General features: G+C 40.1%; 2 protein-coding genes and 1 long non-coding RNA gene across 7 annotated transcripts in view; all 3 read right to left on the bottom strand.

Annotated features, from left to right (window-relative positions):
• The window catches only part of ddah1 (dimethylarginine dimethylaminohydrolase 1), a 111,843-nt gene that overhangs the window by 33,799 nt on the left and 52,162 nt on the right, over positions 1 to 25,882 (bottom strand). The gene's annotated exons all lie outside the window — the stretch shown is intronic.
• LOC309480178 (uncharacterized protein) lies at positions 7,645 to 11,284 on the bottom strand. The gene is made up of 4 exons (XM_082144576.1): positions 10,742 to 11,284; positions 10,472 to 10,522; positions 8,428 to 8,511; positions 7,645 to 8,181 (listed from the first exon to the last, which is right to left on the bottom strand). The coding sequence occupies exons 1-4, from the start codon at positions 11,250 to 11,252 to the stop codon at positions 7,964 to 7,966; spliced, it is 864 nt and encodes a 287-aa protein (XP_082000702.1). The 5' UTR covers positions 11,253 to 11,284; the 3' UTR covers positions 7,645 to 7,963.
• On the bottom strand, positions 9,054 to 9,765 carry LOC309481052. The gene is made up of 2 exons (XR_014199878.1): positions 9,722 to 9,765; positions 9,054 to 9,311 (listed from the first exon to the last, which is right to left on the bottom strand). It is a non-coding gene; the product is annotated as an uncharacterized lncRNA (long non-coding RNA).

Below are 25,882 nucleotides of genomic sequence, written 5' to 3'. Positions count from 1 at the left end.
CGCTACGAAGACTCTTGAGGTATAACTTAACTAAAGGTACCTATACTACCACTAAAGGTATAGCCTACCATTGCTAGGCGTCTTCAGGGCTATCATCCACTCGCGAGGCAGAGGCGCTGGCGCCCTCCCAGCAACGGCGCTGTTCGCCGAGAAAGATATGATACATCATGAGATGCGCAAATATGTCTGGAGACATGACATGTAAGACATGATTTTGACCACTTCATTGAGTTTTGTTTTGTAGAAAGGCTCTTTTTTAAATATAAATAGCAGACAATGTAATAAGGCGCCGGCATGATCACTTGCATTGCATGTGAACTGGAGGGTGCCGAAACTCAGCTTGTGCCTCACAGAGTTGAGAAATATAGGCTATATATTACAGAAAGCTTGAAATGTCGACTTTTAAACAAAAATATTCAAAACCAAAAGAAATAGGCTCTCTGATTGTGAAATCCATATGAAATGTGCATTTCTCTCTGGCGTTCATGGCGAATCCAAAAAACACCAGTTTATTAATAAATAATTAAATGTCTCCTTGCTATTTTAGACACATTCATTTTCATTACTTTTACCGGTTCTTTGTGGCAAGCTTTATGCGTGCGGTCGTGCGCTTGAGTGCGGCTATATTACGTAAACGCACATTATCCTGTAGGCTATAGCCTATTTAAGCATAATTAAAATAATATACAGGGGCGATTTGTCCACGAATGGCTTAAATGAACAACAACTAGTCGACTAGAATTTTTTTTAAGTCGGAGGCAGCCCTATTCCACATATTTTCGAACCAGGATCAGGCCATTCTGGGTTGAGCGAGCGACCTTGCGGAATGAGCGAGCGGAGCGGAATATTCAGAAATGCGCTCTCCACTCACGAGCTCTGATCGGAACAAACCCGAACCACCGTCTGCTGAATTTGCGCAGAAACATCAAGATAGACATAACCAGCTTTTAAATTTTTTTAAAACTAAACATTTAGACTATTTTAGCACAAATTATGATCTTATTGACGATTTTTTATAGTTCTTGACAAAATTAGAATATATTAAAGGTTTTTTTTTTGTTTTTTTTTAGGACAAGTTTTAGGTGGGCCTGTTGAAAAGTGAAGTGGGTGGGCCTACTAACGCACCCATAATGCCTTGCCTGGTGTGTGTATAAGAACGAAAGAGAAAATGTCAGTATTTAATTGAGACTTGAGATTAAATAAACTGCTTAAGTATTGTAGATCTTGTAGTATTAATTTTCACATGCAGTTACACATTGTAGGTTAAAAACAAGAAAGTGGCTGGTAAAAACATTGAGTGGCTGGTAGATTTTTAAATCCACCACCCACAGTGGCCTGTGGACAAAAAAGTTAATTCCATCCCTGTCACACACACTCTCTCACTCACTCACTCACTCACTCACTCACTCACTCACTCACTCACACACACACACACTCTCACACACTCACTCACAGACCCACACACACACGAATTCATGAATTCATAACCCCAGGATAACACAACGCTGCGTCCTGATTGGCTGCCGGCACTGGTGAGATTATAAGCGCTTGTAGAAACACACACATTTGAAACGAACACAAACAGGAGGAAAAAACAACATTGTTCCCAGACACTCGAACACTCCGGAGACGAGCACAACCCGAGCACGACCCACGGTGTGTGTGTGTGTGTGTGTGTGTGTGTGTGTGTGTGATTAGCCATAAATATTAACAAGGTCTCGCAGGAATGTATTTTCAACAACGGAGACTCAACAAACACACCACTGGTCAGGGGTTCGATCCGGCTCACGTCCTGTGTGTATGTATGTGTGTGTGTGTGTGTGTGTGTGTGTGTGTGTGTGTGTGTGTGTGTGTGTGTGTGTGTGTGTGTGTGTGTGTGTGTGTGTGATGGTTTGGGTCACTCAATCGCACCTCTCCATCTCACTGACGCAGACAGAGGAAATGAAGCGCTTTAAACACACACACACACACACACACACACACATACTTGTTTATATGCATTGTGGGGGTCACCTGTCAGAAATGCTACATAATGGGGACCACCCTTTCTAATAAACTTTAAGACCTAAAAAAAATATTATGACAACTAATACAATATCAGTTTAGAAAATGTCCTTTCAGATTACAAATATTTTGCTATAAAATTTTCAAACATGACACAGTGGCTACTTGTGGGGTCATTTCAGGTCTTGTGTAAATCTGAGGTCCGCCAATACACACAACTGGTTTTTAGTCATTGTGGGGATCAAACGTACACACACCAAACTGGTTTTAGGTCATCGTGGGGATCAAACGCACACACACACACAACTAGTTTTTAGTCATCGTGGGGATCGAACGTACACACACCAAACTGGTTTTAGGTCATCGTGGGGATCAAACGTACACACACCAAACTGGTTTTAGGTCATCGTGGGGATCAAACGTACACACACCAAACTGGTTTTAGGTCATCGTGGGGATCAAACGTACACACACCAAACTGGTTTTAGGTCATCGTGGGGATCAAACGTACACACACCAAACTGGTTTTAAGTCATCGTGGGGATCAAACGTATACACACCAAACTGGTTTTAGGTCATCGTGGGGATCAAACGTACACACACCAAACTGGTTTTAGGTCATCGTGGGGATCAAACGTACACACACCAAACTGGTTTTAGGTCATCGTGGGGATCAAACGCACACACACACACAACTAGTTTTTAGTCATCGTGGGGATCGAACGTACACACACCAAACTGGTTTTAGGTCATCGTGGGGATCAAACGTACACACACCAAACTGGTTTTAGGTCATCGTGGGGATCAAACGTACACACACCAAACTGGTTTTAGGTCATCGTGGGGATCAAACGTACACACACCAAACTGGTTTTAGGTCATCGTGGGGATCAAACGTACACACACCAAACTGGTTTTAAGTCATCGTGGGGATCAAACGTATACACACCAAACTGGTTTTAGGTCATCGTGGGGATCAAACGTACACACACCAAACTGGTTTTAGGTCATCGTGGGGATCAAACGTACACACACCAAACTGGTTTTAGGTCATCGTGGGGATCAAACGTACACACACCAAACTGGTTTTAGGTCATCGTGGGGATCAAACATACACACACCAAACTGGTTTTAGGTCATCGTGGGGATCAAACGTACACACACCAAACTGGTTTTAGGTCATCGTGGGGATCAAACGTACACACACCAAACTAGTTTTAGGTCATCGTGGGGTCAAACGTACACACACCAAACTGGTTTTAGGTCATCGTGGGGTCAAACGTACACACACCAAACTGGTTTTAGGTCATCGTGGGGATCAAACGTACATAGCTACTTGTATCCTTGTATCAACTAATTTTGAGAAGACTGCCCCAGTAACAATTTTTAAAAGGCACTTTTTAAAAAGCAGTGTAAAAAGAGAATCTACTTTTTTGAGTTCTTTATTTATAGAAAGCAACATTAAATGTTTTTACTTCTAAAAAAGTATAACCTACATACACACAAACATACGTACATGTAGACATGTACATGCGTGTATAAATAATTATCTGTGACATGTAATGTTAACATTTTCAAAACTTGCATCAAATGTCTGTCAACAAATAGATCTAGCATAAGACTATTCCATGCTCATGTTCATATTAATTAATAAAACCCTTGACAAACACTTCTAAACAGTTTCTCAAAACGTATCGTCAAGTAAAACTTCAGCATGAAACTTTTGCATGCCTGCGTGTATAGTAAACATTTGGCATTAAAAAAAACAATTATGAAAACTTGCTAAAAAAACAAAACAAATCATTAACTGCAGTATAAAAGTTATTTGAAACACTTTAAAAACATTTGAAAAGAACTGAATCAACAAATCCATACAGGCAAGATTAAGATATAACCTGGTGACTAATACTCAACATGGTGTCAATATTAGTGTATGGAAGTAAAATAATGACAAATGTTTTTGAAACTAAAAAGCTTGTTGAATTGCACTAGTAAAAATATGCAGTGCATTAACCCTGCTTGCATTTTAATGCATTATATTTTCAGGGCTTGCATTTTTATGGGCTGAAATTCAACATGGTTGTATATTTAAGCTGTGAATATTTCAATGCAAAACATTTCACACACGTTTTCATTCTTAAAAATTCAATAATCCATATTCACCTTTCAGATTGCACTTCCAAAATGTTCATTCGGTTTAAAAATACAACCTATAATATTCGACTGGCAATTTTCGGTCCATTTTATTTTGCTTCCACAAATTCAGTGGTTCAAATTCGACAGAAAATTCAACATTGATATCCGGGAACTGCAGGAAAAGCAGTAGATTGCCGATTGATGATCTCCATAGCTGTAGACAGCCTCACCAGCAGGGGAGCAAGCGGCCATTGACGAAGAACACTATAGAGCAACGGGTGAGAGACTCACTCATTCGTTGAATTACAGAAATGGAGCGAGCAGTAGTAGGCCATTTGTGATTATCATCAGGGCGATGAATTGTGATGATTATCATATGGAAAAGCTGATAAAGACACAAAAGCTGTGTTTACATTGAAGTCTTCACTGTTACTTTTGTACATGCAAGTTTTGCACAGCTTTCTCTGTCGTGACCGAGATTGTTTTTCCCCGATGCTGATGCACAGATCAAACGTTAAATCTGAGGTAGTAGACATATATTTCTCTCGGTTTAGTTTTCTTAACTTTATATTGTGAGTATTCCCCTTCATCTAAACTAACGAATATTAACACAGTCAGTTTCCTCATATCATCTCATGTCACTTCAGTTTATGATCAGAGAGATCTGTGTAAAGATTTCAGAAGATTTACTTTTGTACGAAGAATGATTTAATAAAATGATGTTGTATGTGAACGGGTCGTTTTGATGTAGTCTGATTCTTAATGATATGTTGATTTTTATGCTAAATAAATTGAACAATTAAAGAAAGTAAATATTAGTGCATGTGAACACATATTTGCAGAAAAGCTAAAAGAGAGAGAGAGAAAAAACATGTCAGCACTTCAGATGAAAGTGAAGTAGAGAATGAATTTTTCAAATGTAACTATGATTTGTTCATAAATATTAACACATACAGTCAGTCTCTTCATTTCACTTCAGTTTGTCATCATCAGAATGAAATGTAAAGATTTAATGATAGATACGTATCTTGACTCATAAACAGCTTGTGCATGGCCCTCACAGAGTTGGAAAATAAACTGTGTCAGTACTTCAAGCGTATAGAGATCAGAGGGAAAAGAGGCAGAAAAGTTCCAGTGCTTGTTACTCCTTCAATGCAAGAGTTGATCAGCCTGCTGATTAAAAACCGGAGCGAGTGTGGAGTACTGAATGAGAACCCTTTCCTCTTTGCACGTCCTTGCGGCTGTGCTGCAGAACTGGGGATTCCCTCAATAGTCACTCTCCAGGATTCCCCTGCGGTCTCAGGACACTCAAAATAATGGACAAAATACAGTGATATAAAAGACCAAACTCCCACCTTATTGGGGATGAGGGCGATATTAATAGGCTGCAGGCAAGCAGATGGACCAGAATATGAATGTAACGCGCAAAGTTTCACGCTAAGCGTTTCCCAGTGAAGTACTGGCATAAGTTCGCCTGAAACTGGATATTCACACATTTAGGGACCGTCTCTCATAAGACTTTGGTACACATGTTTCTAACTTCAATAGCATTTGAAGAGAATGACTTACAGTCATAAAACCAACTGTAAAGTAAAAGTGTGCATCATGGCACCTATTAACACTTTACAGTTGGTTTTATGACTAAGTCATTCTCTTCAAATGCAATTGAAGTTAGAAACATGTGTACCAATGTCTTATGTAACTTTAGAGACGGTCCCTAAATGTGCGAATGTCCAACGCCAAGCTAACTTTATGCCAGTCTATCACTGGGAAACGCTCAGCATTAAGCTTTGCGCGTTATTCTGAGTCCATCTGCTTGCCTGCGAGTTTGGTCTTTTATATCACTGTATTTTGTCCATTGAGTAACTTTGAGTGTCCTGAGACCACAGGGGAATCCTGGAGAGTGACGTATTAAGGGAATCCCCAGTTCTGCGGCACAGCAGCGCAATATACAGTTAAGAAAACTAAACAACCGAGAGAAATATATGTCTACTACCTCAGATTTAACGTTTGATCTGTGCATCAGCATCGGGGAAAAACAATCTCGGTCACGACAGAGAAAGCTGTGCAAAACTTGCATGTACAAAAGTAACAGTGAAGACTTCAATGTAAACACAGCTTTTGTGTCTTTATCAGCTTTTCCATATGATAATCATCACAATTCATCGCCCTGATGATAATCACAAATGGCCTACTACTGCTCGCTCCATTTCTGTAATTCAACGAATGAGTGAGTCTCTCACCCGTTGCTCTATAGGGATCTCCCAGTCACGTGACCCCTAGCCGCGTGTCAGCCATTTTGACGGAATACTATTTCACAAGCGCACATACATGAGAATGCGGATTATCACGTTTTATGGCTGCGAATTGATTAAAATAATGAATAATGGTCACTGTATTAATTATCTTGAGCCTGCTGAAATGTTCCTATAAATATATTTTCTTTCCAACTGTGCAATCTTAATAAATAGGCTAAATATATTTATCCACTAAGCTGCAGCAGTCCTATGCTCGTCTTCCCATTACGTTTTTTTTCTCTTTCTGACATTTCATACCTGTTGTTACATTTTTTTTTTATTAAATTGACTATAAAAAGATTGCTTGTGTGTGCTAGTGTTCATTCCAGTCTTTTAAAATAGTTGAACGAATGAATGAATGCTCGCGAGGTGCCTGTAACGATTTTGAATAGGCTAACGTTAGGCTATTTAATCAATAATGTACACTGGGTAGAGGAGAACGACAGTCAACTACTTTGAATATTATAGCATTTTGGACATAAACATGTAAATAGTGAAAAGACTGACATTGAAAAATGACACAGAATGATTAAAATTTTATATTTAAATATTTAATCCAAATAAATAAATGTTGGTGGTTTGCACTGATGTTATTCATTTGTTCTCACACACTTCAGCGTCGCGGTCACTGGCCACTATCTATTATTAGCGCAGCGGCCGTCAGCTAACTCTTCACGTCATGTCATCATAAAAAGAAATATACAAGAGGAAGATAAAATAATCAGGAATCATAGATCCATATGAAGCACCACGAGTTCTTTTTACAGGCATTAAATGTGTAGAAAAACTTCCTGACATTGAGTTCGGTGACATTTACAGCTACCTTATTCCCATCACGCTACACCGGAGCTTCATTAAAAGCAAACAAAAGCTTAGCAGGCTATCGGTATCACGAGTCCGGATGGGTCAGCAACTCTTTGATTTGGACGCCAGCGGGGAAGAATTTTTCAATCATCACCGCAAAGGTTGGTCAATAGATGAATATTTCGCGACGAGCTGTATTATCACCAGCGGTTTAGCATTTTCTATTCCGTCAAGATGGCTGCTCCAAATGGCGTGACGTCACGCGGGACGTCCCTATAGTGTTCTTCGTCAACGGCCGCTTGCTCCCCTGCTGGTGAGGCCGACTAACAGCTATGGAGATCATCAATCGGCAATCTACTGCTTTTCCTGCAGTTCGAATTTGAACCACTGAATTTGTGGAAGTGGAATAAAATGGACCGAAAATTGCCAGTCGAATATTATAGGTTGTATTTTTAAACAGAATGAACATTTTGGAAGTGCAATCTGAAAGGTGAATATGGATTGTTGAATTTTTAAGAATGAAAACATGTGTGAAATGTTTTGCATTGAAATATTCACAGCTTAAATATACAACCATGTTGAATTTCAGCCCATACAAATGCAAGGCCTGAAAATACAATGCATTAAAATGCAAGCAGGGTTAATGCACTGCATATTTTTACTTAGTGCAATTCAACAAGCTTTTTAGTTTCAAAAACATTTGTCATTATTTTACTTCCATATTAGTGTGTTAGATCTTTTCTTTGTAGAGCAGAGATTCGATTTTTGATATAAAACTTCAGAGCAGACCATTCTCTCTGTTTTAGAGCAGATGGTTCAGCTTCCAAACACCTTACGCAGTCTGCCTTCCCTGGAACTTTGCGGTTCTTTATGAACCTCATCATGTGGTTCTCTACTGCATCAATTTCGTGTTTGTTCCAGGCTGTCCTCTTGATGTGACCTGTAGAGGGAACAAGTAGGTCTACATCATATATCTTAGCATTTCACTAGTAAGAAGTTGCTTAAATGCTTAATCGGTCCAAGATACGGATCCTTGAGATCAGCTTGAGACATTCAATGTTTGAAATAATCTCAATCTTCCGTAGTTAGTATATTGAAATGCTTCAAAAATCATGTTGTAAATAGAAACCTACTGCAACTGGAGAACATATTAACCATCAATCAGTTGAAATTAAAATGAACATACCCCTCTTTTTTTTGGACACTGGGTCTGCGGGAAGTGTGCTGTCTTCACATTCAGGGTGCTGTGGTGATGATCCTGTTGTGCACTCTGAAAGTAAAAATTATGCCAGTCTGAGTATTAACACATATCTTCATTAAACTGACAAAGCTACCCCGCATCTGTTATTATTTATCACTGCTGTTTTAAATGCAACCAAAATAACTTGAGAACATAAAGTGCAGTTCTCAACTTCAGTCCTGGGGACCCACCTACCAGAATTTTGAGGTGTTTTACATGCCTCACTATTTAAAACACCTGATTCAACTTAGCTTCTTAGTGTTTAATTAGGGAGTCATCTAAAATATTCTGGGAGGTGTGTCCTGGGGACTGGAATAAAACAATGAAAATAAAATAAAATTGTATTCCTTTTTGGAATAAAAAGAGGTCTTTGTAATATTTTTTAATCAGTTATTTAAACTTACTTCTAACCCATGGGGGATCATACTTCCACTGAGTACTTGTAATGCACAGCAATACAATTATTTTCCCTGGTAACTAGTAGTGCAACCAATTACTAATAAAATTGCAGTAATATTACTCACCATCCAAAAAGTCACACTTTCTAAAAAACAAATCTAATTGCTAAACAATTTAACAATCCAATCATCCCTATTCACATTTGTAATCATTGCATGCATGTGACGTCACTATTGCAGCAAGCTAGCTTAGTCAGAATCTGGAAAAGTCTACATCATTCAGCGGCTGGAAAATATAGTTGACTGCATTCCTGTACCAAAACCAAGATGGGCGTGTTAGAGGATAATTCCAGTATTTAGCACTTTGAGTCTCTTTTCTGGTTTGTTTTGGGTGAACTAGAGTGGTGGACACAGAAATGTTGACGATGGGTCCTGTCTCGACTTTTTGACTTCTAGAATCGCCTTTGACCGCTTCAGAGCGGCTGTCTATGTATGGGCCTGCACGAACATGTCCTTGAAACAACCCTTAACGTTCGTTTTCAAAACTGTGCAACCCACCGAGTGATTAGTGGTGTTCGTTGATTATTAAAAACAAATATATCAGCGCAATGTATGATTTCAATCCGTGTTATTATTTGCTATAGTGGAACTATTTTTTCAGATACCTCACAACCGAGTATAAACTTCCGCTCGCTATTTGAGTCTGAAGCATCTTTTCCGTTCCCGGTAGCGCAGTAATATCAACGAGCAATGAGTCCTCCAAAAGAGATCAATGGGATTTTACAAAATGCCAAATAAAACACGACAGAAACTGTATTTCGCTACGCTACTTGTTTTGGAACATCAACGAACACCACTAACCACTCGGTGAGTTGCACAGTTTTGAAAACGAACGTTAAGGGTTGTTTTAAGGATGTTCGTGCAGGCCCATACATAGACAGCCACTCTGAAGCGGTCAAAGGCGATTCTAAACGAGTCAAAAAGTCGAGATAGGACCCATCGTCAACATTTCTGTGTCCACCACTCTAGTTCACCCAAAACAAACCAGAAAAGAGACTCAAAGTGCTAAATACCAGAATTATCCTTTAAGGAAAATAGCTATACTGGTTGATAAACACACATAATCTGTATTTTGTGCATAGAAAGCAGAATGATAATTTTAAAACACTGCATTTTCCAAATACACCATATATACAGGAGTATTTTTAGGTTTAAGTCTAGCGAATAAAGCCGCTCTCTCAATCTCAATTGGTGTTGTATTTTGACAAATATTAATATATAAATTATGTAATGATTATGCTAATTAGCTTATGATGCCATTTAACAACATAAAGCAACTTTGAGCAGGGTTTAGAAGTTGGCAAAAGTGTTTTGGGGTGTGTGCGGGCTCATGCGCAAACCACGAGGGAAAAAACTAAACTGGAAATGCCTAAGCAACATGCTAAAGTAATTTGTGCATGTAGTCAGTAGAAAGTGAGAAAAATAATCTAAAGATGAACCACCCATTTCAAACCAATTTGCCATCCCTAGAAACAACAATTTAGAATTAGGCAAAAATTAATTGGAACAAACTGGCTAAATGAAATTGTTACCTTTCGCATTGGAAGTAGACTCCTCTAAATCACTGTCCACTGTAACGTTCTCTGAGGGTAGAAAACACAGAAATGAATCATTTAACTTTTATTTAAATTTTAAATAAACATTTAATTTAAAAACACAAGGTAATACATGCATACTATTCCAAAGCATTCCCAAAAACCTATATTACAATTTATGTAAACTATTACAGAATAAAAAAAACAGAACCAATATCTCTAAATTAATTCAATTCAGACAATGGTCACAGTAACAGTGTATAGTACCTTCTGGATCAATGATGATTTCATCAAGATTTTTCCCTTTAAAGTCTGCCAAGCGTCCTTTTTCGAGGGCCAGAAGAATTTTGCTCATTTTGGCCAGCTGAAGGGTCCCCTCAGGTAAGCGGTAAAACTGACGGTGTATCCTAATATCATGGCCTAGGAAGTCAGCCAGCTGATCAAGCTCAGTGTTGCTCAGATTTAACACTTCAGAGAGGGTACCAATCTGTTTCCTCAACTTGGTGGAAGTTAGAGTTTGAGGATTCTTAGCATTGCATGCACCTGCAAATTCACGGATGCAGTCAGAGCCACGGAAAAAGGTCATTGCAGAAGGACGTGCAAAGAGGAAAGGGTTCTCATTCAGTACTCCACACTTGCTCCGGTTTTTAATCAGCAGGCTGATCGACTCTTGCATTGAAGGAGTAACAAGCACTGGAACTTTTCTGCCTCTTTTGCCTCTGATCTCTATACGCTTGAAGTACTGACACAGTTTATTTTCCAACTCTGTGAGGGCCATGCTAATATCCGGATGAGCTTCTGTCTGGTTGCTGGAGGTGTATGCGGACAAAGGCATTTGTGACACTTCCCCTTCTCGCCTACGATTGAAAAGCATAACCTGAGTTAATATAACCTTTGCCAATTTTGACCAATGCTGAGATGATGGCTGTGTTGACAAGAGTTTGCGGTACACTTTCTCTTGCTCATCAAGATGCACATGGAGACGTTTGACATCTTCAGTGAACGGGAGCAAATGTGGGCAGTTCCACTTGGCTTCCTCCATTGTTCGCCGTGCTGTTGAAGAAATGTACTCGGGCCATCGGGTTTGATACAGCTGTTGGAAGCTGCTCGCAAAATTTGCACTTGCTTTGTCTCCATTGATTGTAGAATGGCTCTCAATAAGCATTGCGATTTTGTTCAGACTATGACCAAGTTTCACAGCAACACTAGCCTTTTCATACACATTGGTCTCTTCAATGTATCCAGCTGTTCTTTTAACTGCATTAACGGCATGCATGAAGTTTGTGGGATGGATGAGCTCTTTAATAGATGTAAGGGGTGTTACCTCTCTAGTACATATGAGGAGTCTTCCAAGCTCTCTCATCTTTTGACGGATGTATTCATGCATTTTAACTCTTGATCCATACTTGTTGTAAAGATGCTTTCCCAGCTCTAAAATGCACCAGTCATTTCTAGCTTCAAGTGCCACTTGGTCTTGGTTCATAGCATTTAACAGCTTCCAAACACCATGAGTTACTCCTGGTGGGGGAGGTTGTGCAAAGCTACAGAGAGCCTGCACACGGGTTTTTCCAGGTTTGGGTTTCACGTCAGAAGGCTTGAATTTGCAAACTTTCACATGTCGCCATAGGGTTTTCTTTAAGAAGAGTCCTTGGCAGTAAATGCAATGCATAAATTTTTCCCCATCCAAATTCTTTTTAGGCAGTTTCCGTGGAATCATCTGTCCTGAGCCTGTATTAATAACAGTAGCATTGTAAGCAAAATTACCTTTGTTGCGTAGATACTCAAGCTGCATTCTCCTTTCTTTGGAGCCCTTTGGATGACTTAGAGCCTTTGCTACCTCTACTTCATTGCTATGCTTGCGCTCTAGGTGTCTAGCAATTTTCGTAAAAGCACTGTCACAAAAAAAGCAATGTTGTCTCTTGCTATACATTCTCAGTCCATCCCTCTTTTTAATGATAGCTGGGATAATCACTGAACTTGTGCTGTCAGGAACTGAGGCTGCACCATGGCTCTGGAAGCTCCCTAAGTCACAGCTGCTTTGAGGATTGTAGTTTGTACTTCTGTTCTCAGCTGAACTGCACTGGACTGGCAAAGTCTGGAGCTTTCCTTTACCTTTAGGTGAAACAGTAAGGCTTGTGCTACTATCTGATGCACTACTCTCTTCTGATGTGTCAGGGATGTACTCTTCCTCACTGACTTCAGATAACTCATCTTCGCTCGAATCAAAAACATCTGAGTGCTCAGCAATCTTCCTTCTAGCCTTGAAAGACAATGACCATCCAGTTTAGTTAATCCTCTTTCATAGATTAATAAATAAAATGAAAAAAAAATTAAATAAAACACTTACTCTGGTGTTTTTTGGTCTTTTGAATGTTGTGGCACAAGTGGAATGTTGTTCACTCATTGCAAATGGTGTATGTTTCAGTCTGATGTCATCTTGAATGTCTGTACTGTCATCTCCACTGGAATTTTCAGAGTAAAAAATATCGGAGTCCTCATGAGTTGCAGGTCTCATCTAAAAAAGACAAATTAGACAAACGTCAGAATGGCAAGCCTTCAAATAAACTAGGAAAATATATGCTTATAGAACTATGTTTATCATATAATGAAAAATAAAAATACAATATTATGCAGTTTAAAAAAAAAAGTGCTTTTGAAGTATGAGGCAATTAAAAAGAAATGGTAATAGCAATGAAAAATAAATACCTGTTTATAAGATGTCATCATTTTAGAACACGAAATGTCATCTTCACTGTCTGAGTAATCAACCAAAGGCTGTTAAGAAAAAGAAAAAAAAAATTGAAAAACTGTCCTAACAGTTTAGGGCAAATTATTTAAGACTTTCTTGAAGCACCATAAGACAACTCCAATTTAGGGTCCTGATCATGTCAGGGTTTATTTACCAACAATGATGGGCTTACTTTACATCATCCTTACTAAAATGCCACAGTTAATATATGTACCTCAACTGCACGTCGTGAAATGCCAGCAGTTGTAACAGAATCCCCAGAGCAGTTCTTTATTGTCATCATGTCTTCATCATCCGTGCATGTAGCCTATAATAAAAGAGTTAAAAAAATGAGTTATAATTGATACTCATCAGACAAGGTCCCCATTACGCTAAACCTGTAGGAAGTGTGTGTATTTAATCACAGAGGGGTTTATATGGCATTCCTGAGACAATACAGGTCCCCACAAAGTACATTACACTAGAAACAGTGTGTAAGAGTCAAGACCACATATAATAGATGGACAAACAGATAGAGAGATGGATAGACAGTCAGACTGATAGAGAGAGAGAGATGAATAGACAGACAGACAGAGAGAGATGGATAGACAGTCAGACTGATAGAGAGAGATGGATAGTCAGACTGATAGAGAGAGATGGATAGACAGACAGACAGACAGACTGATAGAGAGATGGATAGACAGTCAGACTGATAGAGAGAGATGGATAGACAGATAGACTGATAGAGAGATGGATAGTCAGACTGATGGAGAGAGATGGATAGACAGTCAGACTGATGGAGAGAGATGGATAGTCAGACTGATAGAGAGATGGATAGACAGTCAGACTGATAGAGAGATGGATAGACAGTCAGACTGATAGAGAGATGGATAGACAGTCAGACTGATAGAGAGAGATGGATAGACAGTCAGACTGATGGAGAGAGATGGATAGACAGTCAGACTGATGGAGAGAGATGGATAGTCAGACTGATAGAGAGATGGATAGACAGTCAGACTGATAGAGAGATGGATAGACAGTCAGACTGATAGAGAGAGATGGATAGACAGTCAGACTGATAGAGAGAGATGGATAGTCAGACTGATAGAGAGATGGATAGACAAACAGACAGACAGACTGATAGAGAGATGGATAGACAGTCAGACTGATAGAGAGAGAGATGGATAGACATAGATATTAAATATATGTACCTCAACTGTACGTCGTGAAATGCCAGCAGTTGTAACAGAATCCCCAGAGCAGTTCTTTATTGTCATCATGTCTTCATCATCCGTGCATGTAGCCTATAATAAAAGAGTTAAAAAAATGAGTTATAATTGATACTCATCAGACAAGGTCCCCATTACGCTAAACCTGTAGGAAGTGTGTGTATTTAATCACAGAGGGGTTTATATGGCATTCTTGAGACAATACAGGTCCCCACAAAGTACATTACACTAGAAACAGTGTGTAAGAGTCAAGACCACATATAATAGATGGACAAACAGATAGAGAGATGGATAGACAGTCAGACTGATAGAGAGAGATGGATAGACAGACAGACAGATAGAGAGATGGATAGACTGACTGATAGAGAGAGATGGATAGACAGTCAGACTGATAGAGAGAGATGGATAGACAGTCAGACTGATAGAGAGAGATGGATAGACAGACAGACTGATAGAGAGATGGATAGACAGACAGACTGATAGAGAGATGGATAGTCAGACTGATAGAGAGAGATGGATAGACAGTCACACTGATAGAGAGAGAGATGGATAGACAGTCAGACTGATAGAGAGAGATGGATAGACAGACAGACAGAGAGATGGATAGACAGTCAGACTGATAGAGAGAGAGATGGATAGACTGACTGATAGAGAGATGGATAGACTGACTGATAGAGAGAGATGGATAGACAGTCAGACTGATAGAGAGATGGATAGACAGTCAGACTGATAGAGAGAGAGATGGATAGACATAGATATTAAATATATGTACCTCAACTGTACGTCGTGAAATGCCAGCAGTTGTAACAGAATCCCCAGAGCAGTTCTTTATTGTCATCATGTCTTCATCATCCGTGCATGTAGCCTATAATAAAAGAGTTAAAAAAATGAGTTATAATTGATACTCATCAGACAAGGTCCCCATTACGCTAAACCTGAAGGAAGTGTGTGTATTTAATCACAGAGGGGTTTATATGGCATTCCTGAGACAATACAGGTCCCCACAAAGTACATTACACTAGAAACAGTGTGTAAGAGTCAAGACCACATATAATAGATAGAAAAACAGATAGAGAGATGGATAGACAGTCAGACTGATAGAGAGAGATGGATAGACAGTCAGACTGATAGAGAGAGATGGATAGACAGTCAGACTGATAGAGAGAGATGGATAGACAGACAGATAGAGAGATGGATAGACAGTCAGACTGATAGAGAGAGATGGATAGACAGTCACACTGATAGAGAGAGATGGATAGACAGTCAGACTGATAGAGAGAGATGGATAGACAGTCAGACTGATAGAGAGAGAGATGGATAGACAGACAGACTGATAGAGAGATGGATAGACAGATAGACAGATAGAGAGATGGATAGACAGTCAGACTGATAGAGAGAGATGGATAGACAGACAGATAGAGAGATGGATAGACAGTCAGACTGATAGAGAGAGATGGATAGACAGTCAGACTGATAGAGAGAGATGGATAGACAGACTGATGGAGAGAGATGGATAGACAGTCAGACTGATGGAGAGAGATGGATAGTCAGACTGATAGAGAGAGATGGATAGACAGTCAGACTGATAGAGATGGATAGACAGTCAGACTGATAGAGAGAGATGGATAGTCAGACTGATAGAGAGAGATGGATAGACAGTCAGACTGATAGAGAGATGGATAGACAGTCAGACTGATAGAGAGAGATGGATAGACAGTCAGACTGATAGAGAGAGATGGATAGTCAGACTGATAGAGAGATGGATAGACAAACAGACAGACAGACTGATAGAGAGATGGATAGACAGTCAGACTGATAGAGAGAGAGATGGATAGACAGTCAGACTGATAGAGAGATGGATAGTCAGACTGATAGAGAGAGAGATGGATAGACATAGATATTAAATATATGTACCTCAACTGTACGTCGTGAAATGCCAGCAGTTGTAACAGAATCCCCAGAGCAGTTCTTTATTGTCATCATGTCTTCATCATCCGTGCATGTAGCCTATAATAAAAGAGTTAAAAAAATGAGTTATAATTGATACTCATCAGACAAGGTCCCCATTACGCTAAACCTGTAGGAAGTGTGTGTATTTAATCACAGAGGGGTTTATATGGCATTCCTGAGACAATACAGGTCCCCACAAAGTACATTACACTAGAAACAGTGTGTAAGAGTCAAGACCACATATAATAGATGGACAAACAGATAGAGAGATGGATAGACAGTCAGACTGATAGAGAGAGATGGATAGACAGACAGACAGATAGAGAGATGGATAGACTGACTGATAGAGAGAGATGGATAGACAGTCAGACTGATAGAGAGAGATGGATAGACAGACAGACAGACAGACAGACAGATAGAGAGAGATGGATAGACAGTCAGACTGATAGAGAGAGATGGATAGACAGACAGACTGATAGAGAGAGATGGATAGACAGACAGACTGATAGAGAGATGGATAGTCAGACTGATAGAGAGAGATGGATAGACAGTCACACTGATAGAGAGAGAGATGGATAGACAGTCAGACTGATAGAGAGAGATGGATAGACAGACAGACTGATAGAGAGATGGATAGACAGTCAGACTGATAGAGAGAGAGAGATGGATAGACTGACTGATAGAGAGATGGATAGACTGACTGATAGAGAGAGATGGATAGACAGTCAGACTGATAGAGAGATGGATAGACAGTCAGACTGATAGAGAGATGGATAGACAGTCAGACTGATAGAGAGAGAGATGGATAGACAGTCAGACTGATAGAGAGAGAGATGGATAGACATAGATATTAAATATATGTACCTCAACTGTACGTCGTGAAATGCCAGCAGTTGTAACAGAATCCCCAGAGCAGTTCTTTATTGTCATCATGTCTTCATCATCCGTGCATGTAGCCTATAATAAAAGAGTTAAAAAAATGAGTTATAATTGATACTCATCAGACAAGGTCCCCATTACGCTAAACCTGTAGGAAGTGTGTGTATTTAATCACAGAGGGGTTTATATGGCATTCTTGAGACAATACAGGTCCCCACAAAGTACATTACACTAGAAACAGTGTGTAAGAGTCAAGACCACATATAATAGATGGACAAACAGATAGAGAGATGGATAGACAGTCAGACTGATAGAGAGAGATGGATAGACAGACAGACAGATAGAGAGATGGATAGACAGACAGACAGATAGAGAGATGGAAAGACAGTCAGACTGATAGAGAGAGATGGATAGACAGTAAGACTGATAGAGAGAGATGGATAGACAGTCAGACTGATAGAGAGAGATGGATAGACAGTCAGACTGATAGAGAGAGATGGATAGACAGTCAGACTGATAGAGAGAGATGGATAGACAGACAGATAGAGAGATGGATAGACAGACAGACAGATAGAGAGATGGAAAGACAGTCAGACTGATAGAGAGAGATGGATAGACAGTCAGACTGATAGAGAGAGATGGATAGACAGTCAGACTGATAGAGAGAGATGGATAGACAGTCAGACTGATAGCGAGAGATGGATAGACATTCAGACTGATAGAGAGAGATGGATAGACAGTCAGACTGATAGAGAGATGGATAGACAGTCAGACTGATAGAGAGAGAGATGGATAGACAGACAGACAGACTGATAGAGAGATGGATAGTCAGACTGATAGAGAGAGATGGATAGACAGACAGACAGATAGAGAGATGGATAGACAGTCAGACTGATAGAGAGATGGATAGACAGTCAGACTGATAGAGAGAGATGGATAGACAGTCAGACTGATAGAGAGATGGATAGTCAGACTGATAGAGAGATGGATAGATAGTCAGACTGATAGAGAGAGAGATGGATAGACATAGATATTAAATATATGTACCTCAACTGTACGTCGTGAAATGCCAGCAGTTGTAACAGAATCCCCAGAGCAGTTCTTTATTGTCATCATGTCTTCATCATCCGTGCATGTAGCCTATAATAAAAGAGTTAAAAAAATGAGTTATAATTGATACTCATCAGACAAGGTCCCCATTACGCTAAACCTGAAGGAAGTGTGTGTATTTAATCACAGAGGGGTTTATATGGCATTCCTGAGACAATACAGGTCCCCACAAAGTACATTACACTAGAAACAGTGTGTAAGAGTCAAGACCACATATAATAGATGGACAAACAGATAGAGAGATGGATAGACAGTCAGACTGATAGAGAGAGATGGATAGACAGACAGACAGACAGACAGATAGAGAGATGGATAGACTGACTGATAGAGAGAGATGGATAGACAGTCAGACTGATAGAGAGATGGATAGACAGACAGACTGATAGAGAGAGATGGATAGACAGACAGACAGACAGACAGACAGATAGAGAGATGGATAGACTGACTGATAGAGAGAGATGGATAGACAGTCAGACTGATAGAGAGAGATGGATAGACAGACAGACAGACAGACAGACAGATAGAGAGAGATGGATAGACAGTCAGACTGATAGAGAGAGATGGATAGACAGACAGACTGATAGAGAGAGATGGATAGACAGACAGACTGATAGAGAGATGGATAGTCAGACTGATAGAGAGAGATGGATAGACAGTCACACTGATAGAGAGAGAGATGGATAGACAGTCAGACTGATAGAGAGAGATGGATAGACAGACAGACAGACTGATAGAGAGATGGATAGACAGTCAGACTGATAGAGAGAGAGAGAGATGGATAGACTGACTGATAGAGAGATGGATAGACTGACTGATAGAGAGAGATGGATAGACAGTCAGACTGATAGAGAGATGGATAGACAGTCAGACTGATAGAGAGAGAGATGGATAGACAGTCAGACTGATAGAGAGAGAGATGGATAGACAGTCAGACTGATAGAGAGAGAGATGGATAGACATAGATATTAAATATATGTACCTCAACTGTACGTCGTGAAATGCCAGCAGTTGTAACAGAATCCCCAGAGCAGTTCTTTATTGTCATCATGTCTTCATCATCCGTGCATGTAGCCTATAATAAAAGAGTTAAAAAAATGAGTTATAATTGATACTCATCAGACAAGGTCCCCATTACGCTAAACCTGTAGGAAGTGTGTGTATTTAATCACAGAGGGGTTTATATGGCATTCCTGAGACAATACAGGTCCCCACAAAGTACATTACACTAGAAACAGTGTGTAAGAGTCAAGACCACATATAATAGATGGACAAACAGATAGAGAGATGGATACAGTCAGACTGATAGAGAGAGATGGATAGACAGACAGACTGATAGAGAGAGATGGATAGACAGTCAGACTGATAGAGAGAGATGGATAGACAGACAGATAGAGAGATGGATAGACAGACAGACAGATAGAGAGATGGAAAGACAGTCAGACTGATAGAGAGAGATGGATAGACAGTCAGACTGATAGAGAGAGATGGATAGACAGTCAGACTGATAGAGAGAGATGGATAGACAGACAGACAGATAGAGAGATGGAAAGACAGTCAGACTGATAGAGAGAGATGGATAGACAGTCAGACTGATAGAGAGAGATGGATAGACAGTCAGACTGATAGCGAGAGATGGATAGACATTCAGACTGATAGAGAGAGATGGATAGACAGTCAGACTGATAGAGAGATGGATAGTCAGACTGATAGAGAGAGAGATGGATAGACAGACAGACAGACTGATAGAGAGATGGATAGTCAGACTGATAGAGAGAGATGGATAGACAGACAGACAGATAGAGAGATGGATAGACAGTCAGACTGATAGAGAGATGGATAGACAGTCAGACTGATAGAGAGAGATGGATAGACAGTCAGACTGATAGAGAGATGGATAGTCAGACTGATAGAGAGATGGATAGATAGTCAGACTGATAGAGAGAGAGATGGATAGACATAGATATTAAATATATGTACCTCAACTGTACGTCGTGAAATGCCAGCAGTTGTAACAGAATCCCCAGAGCAGTTCTTTATTGTCATCATGTCTTCATCATCCGTGCATGTAGCCTATAATAAAAGAGTTAAAAAAATGAGTTATAATTGATACTCATCAGACAAGGTCCCCATTACGCTAAACCTGTAGGAAGTGTGTGTATTTAATCACAGAGGGGTTTATATGGCATTCCTGAGACAATACAGGTCCCCACAAAGTACATTACACTAGAAACAGTGTGTAAGAGTCAAGACCACATATAATAGATGGACAAACAGATAGAGAGATGGATAGACAGTCAGACTGATAGAGAGAGATGGATAGACAGACAGACAGATAGAGAGATGGATAGACTGACTGATAGAGAGAGATGGATAGACAGTCAGACTGATAGAGAGAGATGGATAGACAGACAGACAGACAGACAGATAGAGAGAGATGGATAGACAGACAGACAGACAGACAGATAGAGAGATGGATAGACTGACTGATAGAGAGAGATGGATAGACAGTCAGACTGATAGAGAGAGATGGATAGACAGACAGACTGATAGAGAGAGATGGATAGACAGACAGACTGATAGAGAGAGATGGATAGACAGACAGACTGATAGAGAGATGGATAGTCAGACTGATAGAGAGAGATGGATAGACAGTCACACTGATAGAGAGAGAGATGGATAGACAGTCAGACTGATAGAGAGAGATGGATAGACAGACAGACAGACTGATAGAGAGATGGATAGACAGTCAGACTGATAGAGAGAGAGAGATGGATAGACTGACTGATAGAGAGATGGATAGACTGACTGATAGAGAGAGATGGATAGACAGTCAGACTGATAGAGAGATGGATAGACAGTCAGACTGATAGAGAGATGGATAGACAGTCAGACTGATAGAGAGAGAGATGGATAGACAGTCAGACTGATAGAGAGAGAGATGGATAGACATAGATATTAAATATATGTACCTCAACTGTACGTCGTGAAATGCCAGCAGTTGTAACAGAATCCCCAGAGCAGTTCTTTATTGTCATCATGTCTTCATCATCCGTGCATGTAGCCTATAATAAAAGAGTTAAAAAAATGAGTTATAATTGATACTCATCAGACAAGGTCCCCATTACGCTAAACCTGAAGGAAGTGTGTGTATTTAATCACAGAGGGGTTTATATGGCATTCCTGAGACAATACAGGTCCCCACAAAGTACATTACACTAGAAACAGTGTGTAAGAGTCAAGACCACATATAATAGATGGACAAACAGATAGAGAGATGGATACAGTCAGACTGATAGAGAGAGATGGATAGACAGACAGACAGATAGAGAGATGGATAGACAGACAGACAGATAGAGAGATGGAAAGACAGTCAGACTGATAGAGAGAGATGGATAGACAGTCAGACTGATAGAGAGAGATGGATAGACAGTCAGACTGATAGCGAGAGATGGATAGACATTCAGACTGATAGAGAGAGATGGATAGACAGTCAGACTGATAGAGAGATGGATAGTCAGACTGATAGAGAGAGAGATGGATAGACAGACAGACAGACTGATAGAGAGATGGATAGTCAGACTGATAGAGAGAGATGGATAGACAGACAGACAGATAGAGAGATGGATAGACAGTCAGACTGATAGAGAGAGATGGATAGACAGTCAGACTGATAGAGAGAGATGGATAGACAGTCAGACTGATAGAGAGATGGATAGACAGACAGACAGAGAGAGATGGATAGACAGACAGACAGATAGAGAGATGGATAGACAGTCAGACTGATAGAGAGATGGATAGACAGTCAGACTGATAGAGAGAGAGATGGATAGACAGTCAGACTGATAGAGAGAGAGATGGATAGACATAGATATTAAATATATGTACCTCAACTGTACGTCGTGAAATGCCAGCAGTTGTAACAGAATCCCCAGAGCAGTTCTTTATTGTCATCATGTCTTCATCATCCGTGCATGTAGCCTATAATAAAAGAGTTAAAAAAATGAGTTATAATTGATACTCATCAGACAAGGTCCCCATTACGCTAAACCTGTAGGAAGTGTGTGTATTTAATCACAGAGGGGTTTATATGGCATTCCTGAGACAATACAGGTCCCCACAAAGTACATTACACTAGAAACAGTGTGTAAGAGTCAAGACCACATATAATAGATAGAAAAACAGATAGAGAGATGGATAGACAGTCAGACTGATAGAGAGAGATGGATAGACAGTCAGACTGATAGAGAGAGATGGATAGACAGACAGATAGAGAGATGGATAGACAGTCAGACTGATAGAGAGAGATGGATAGACAGTCAGACTGATAGAGAGATGGATAGACAGACAGACTGATAGAGAGAGATGGATAGTCAGACTGATAGAGAGAGATGGATAGACAGTCAGACTTATAGAGAGATGGATAGACAGACAGACTGATAGAGAGAGATGGATAGACAGTCAGACTGATAGAGAGAGATGGATAGTCAGACTGATAGAGAGATGGATAGACAGACAGACAGACAGACAGACAGACAGACAGACTGATAGAGATGGATAGACAGTCAGACTGATAGAGAGATGGATAGACTGACTGATAGAGAGATATGGGTAGACAGTCAGACTGATAGAGAGATGGATAGACTGACTGATAGAGAGATATGGATAGACAGTCAGACTGATAGAGAGAGATGGATAGACAGTCAGACTGATAGAGAGAGATGGATAGTCAGACTGATAGAGAGAGATGGATAGTCAGACTGATAGAGAGATGGATAGACAGTCAGACTGATAGAGAGAGAGATGGATAGACAGTCAGACTGATAGAGAGATGGATAGACAGTCAGACTGATAGAGAGATGGATAGACATAGATATTAAATATATGTACCTCAACTGTACGTCGTGAAATGCCAGCAGTTGTAACAGAATCCCCAGAGCAGTTCTTTATTGTCATCATGTCTTCATCATCCGTGCATGTAGCCTATAATAAAAGAGTTAAAAAAATGAGTTATAATTGATACTCATCAGACAAGGTCCCCATTACGCTAAACCTGTAGGAAGTGTGTGTATTTAATCACAGAGGGGTTTATATGGCATTCTTGAGACAATACAGGTCCCCACAAAGTACATTACACTAGAAACAGTGTGTAAGAGTCAAGACCACATATAATAGATGGACAAACAGATAGAGAGATGGATACAGTCAGACTGATAGAGAGAGATGGATAGACAGACAGACAGATAGAGAGATGGATAGACAGACAGACAGATAGAGAGATGGAAAGACAGTCAGACTGATAGAGAGAGATGGATAGACAGTCAGACTGATAGAGAGAGATGGATAGACAGTCAGACTGATAGAGAGAGATGGATAGACAGTCAGACTGATAGAGAGAGATGGATAGACAGTCAGACTGATAGAGAGAGATGGATAGACAGACAGATAGAGAGATGGATAGACAGACAGACAGACAGATAGAGAGATGGAAAGACAGTCAGACTGATAGAGAGAGATGGATAGACAGTCAGACTGATAGAGAGAGATGGATAGACAGTCAGACTGATAGAGAGAGATGGATAGACAGTCAGACTGATAGCGAGAGATGGATAGACATTCAGACTGATAGAGAGAGATGGATAGACAGTCAGACTGATAGAGAGATGGATAGTCAGACTGATAGAGAGAGAGATGGATAGACAGACAGACAGACTGATAGAGAGATGGATAGTCAGACTGATAGAGAGAGATGGATAGTCAGACTGATAGAGAGAGATGGATAGACAGACAGACAGATAGAGAGATGGATAGACAGTCAGACTGATAGAGAGATGGATAGACAGTCAGACTGATAGAGAGAGAGAGATGGATAGACAGAAAGACTGATAGAGAGATGGATAGACAGACAGATAGAGAGATGGATAGACAGAAAGACTGATAGAGAGATGGATAGACAGACAGACTGATAGAGAGAGATGGATAGACAGACAGACAGACAGACTGATAGAGAGATGGATAGACAGTCAGACTGATAGAGAGATGGATAGACAGACAGATAGAGAGATGGATAGACAGTCAGACTGATAGAGAGATGGATAGACAGATAGACTGATAGAGAGATGGATAGACAGACTGATAGAGAGAGATGGATAGACAGACAGACAGACAGACTGATAGAGATGGATAGACAGTCAGACTGATAGAGAGAGAGATGGATAGACAGTCAGACTGATAGAGAGAGAGATGGATAGACAGACAGATAGAGAGATGGATAGACAGACAGACTGATAGAGAGAGATGGATAGTCAGACTGATAGAGAGAGATGGATAGACAGTCAGACTGATAGAGAGATGGATAGACAGTCAGACTGATAGAGAGATGGATAGACAGTCAGACTGATAGAGAGATGGATAGACAGACAGACAGATAGAGAGATGGATAGACAGATAGACTGATAGACAGACAGACTGATAGAGAGATGGATAGACAGTCAGACTGATAGAGAGAGAGATGGATAGACAGACAGACAGATAGAGAGATGGATAGACAGTCAGACTGATAGAGAGATGGATAGACAGATAGACTGATAGAGAGATGGATAGACTGACTGATAGAGAGAGATGGATAGACTGACTGATAGAGAGAGATGGATAGACTGACTGATAGAGAGAGATGGATAGACAGACAGACTGATAGAGAGAGATGGATAGACAGTCAGACTGATAGAGAGAGAGATGGATAGACTGACAGACAGATAGAGAGATGGATAGACAGTCAGACTGATAGAGAGAGATGGATAGACAGACAGATAGAGAGATGGATAAACAGTCAGACTGATAGAGAGATGGATAGACAGTCAGACTGATAGAGAGATGGATAGACAGATAGACTGATAGAGAGAGATGGATAGACTGACTGATAGAGAGAGATGGATAGACAGACAGACTGATAGAGAGAGATGGATAGACAGTCAGACTGATAGAGAGAGATGGATAGACAGACAGACAGTCAGACTGATAGAGAGATGGATAGACTGACTGATAGAGAGAGATGGATAGACAGTCAGACTGATAGAGAGAGATGGATAGTCAGACTGATAGAGAGAGATGGATAGACAGACAGACTGATAGAGAGAGATGGATAGTCAGACTGATAGAGAGAGATGGATAGACAGACTGACTGATAGAGAGAGATGGATAGTCAGACTGATGGAGAGAGATGGATAGTCAGACTGATAGAGAGATGGATAGACAGTCAGACTGATAGAGAGATGGATAGACAGTCAGACTGATAGAGAGATGGATAGACTGACTGATAGAGAGAGATGGATAGACTGACTGATAGAGAGAGATGGATAGACTGACTGATAGAGAGAGATGGATAGACTGACTGATAGAGAGAGATGGATAGACTGACTGATAGAGAGAGATGGATAGACAGACAGACTGATAGAGAGAGATGGATAGACAGTCAGACTGATAGAGAGAGATGGATAGTCAGACTGATAGAGAGAG

The sequence above is a fragment of the Leuciscus leuciscus genome (assembly GCF_965113295.1).
Source record: "Leuciscus leuciscus genome assembly, chromosome: 18".
Classification (NCBI taxonomy): Eukaryota; Metazoa; Chordata; class Actinopteri; order Cypriniformes; family Leuciscidae; genus Leuciscus; species Leuciscus leuciscus.
This window is presented reverse-complemented; position numbering and strand designations above follow the sequence as displayed.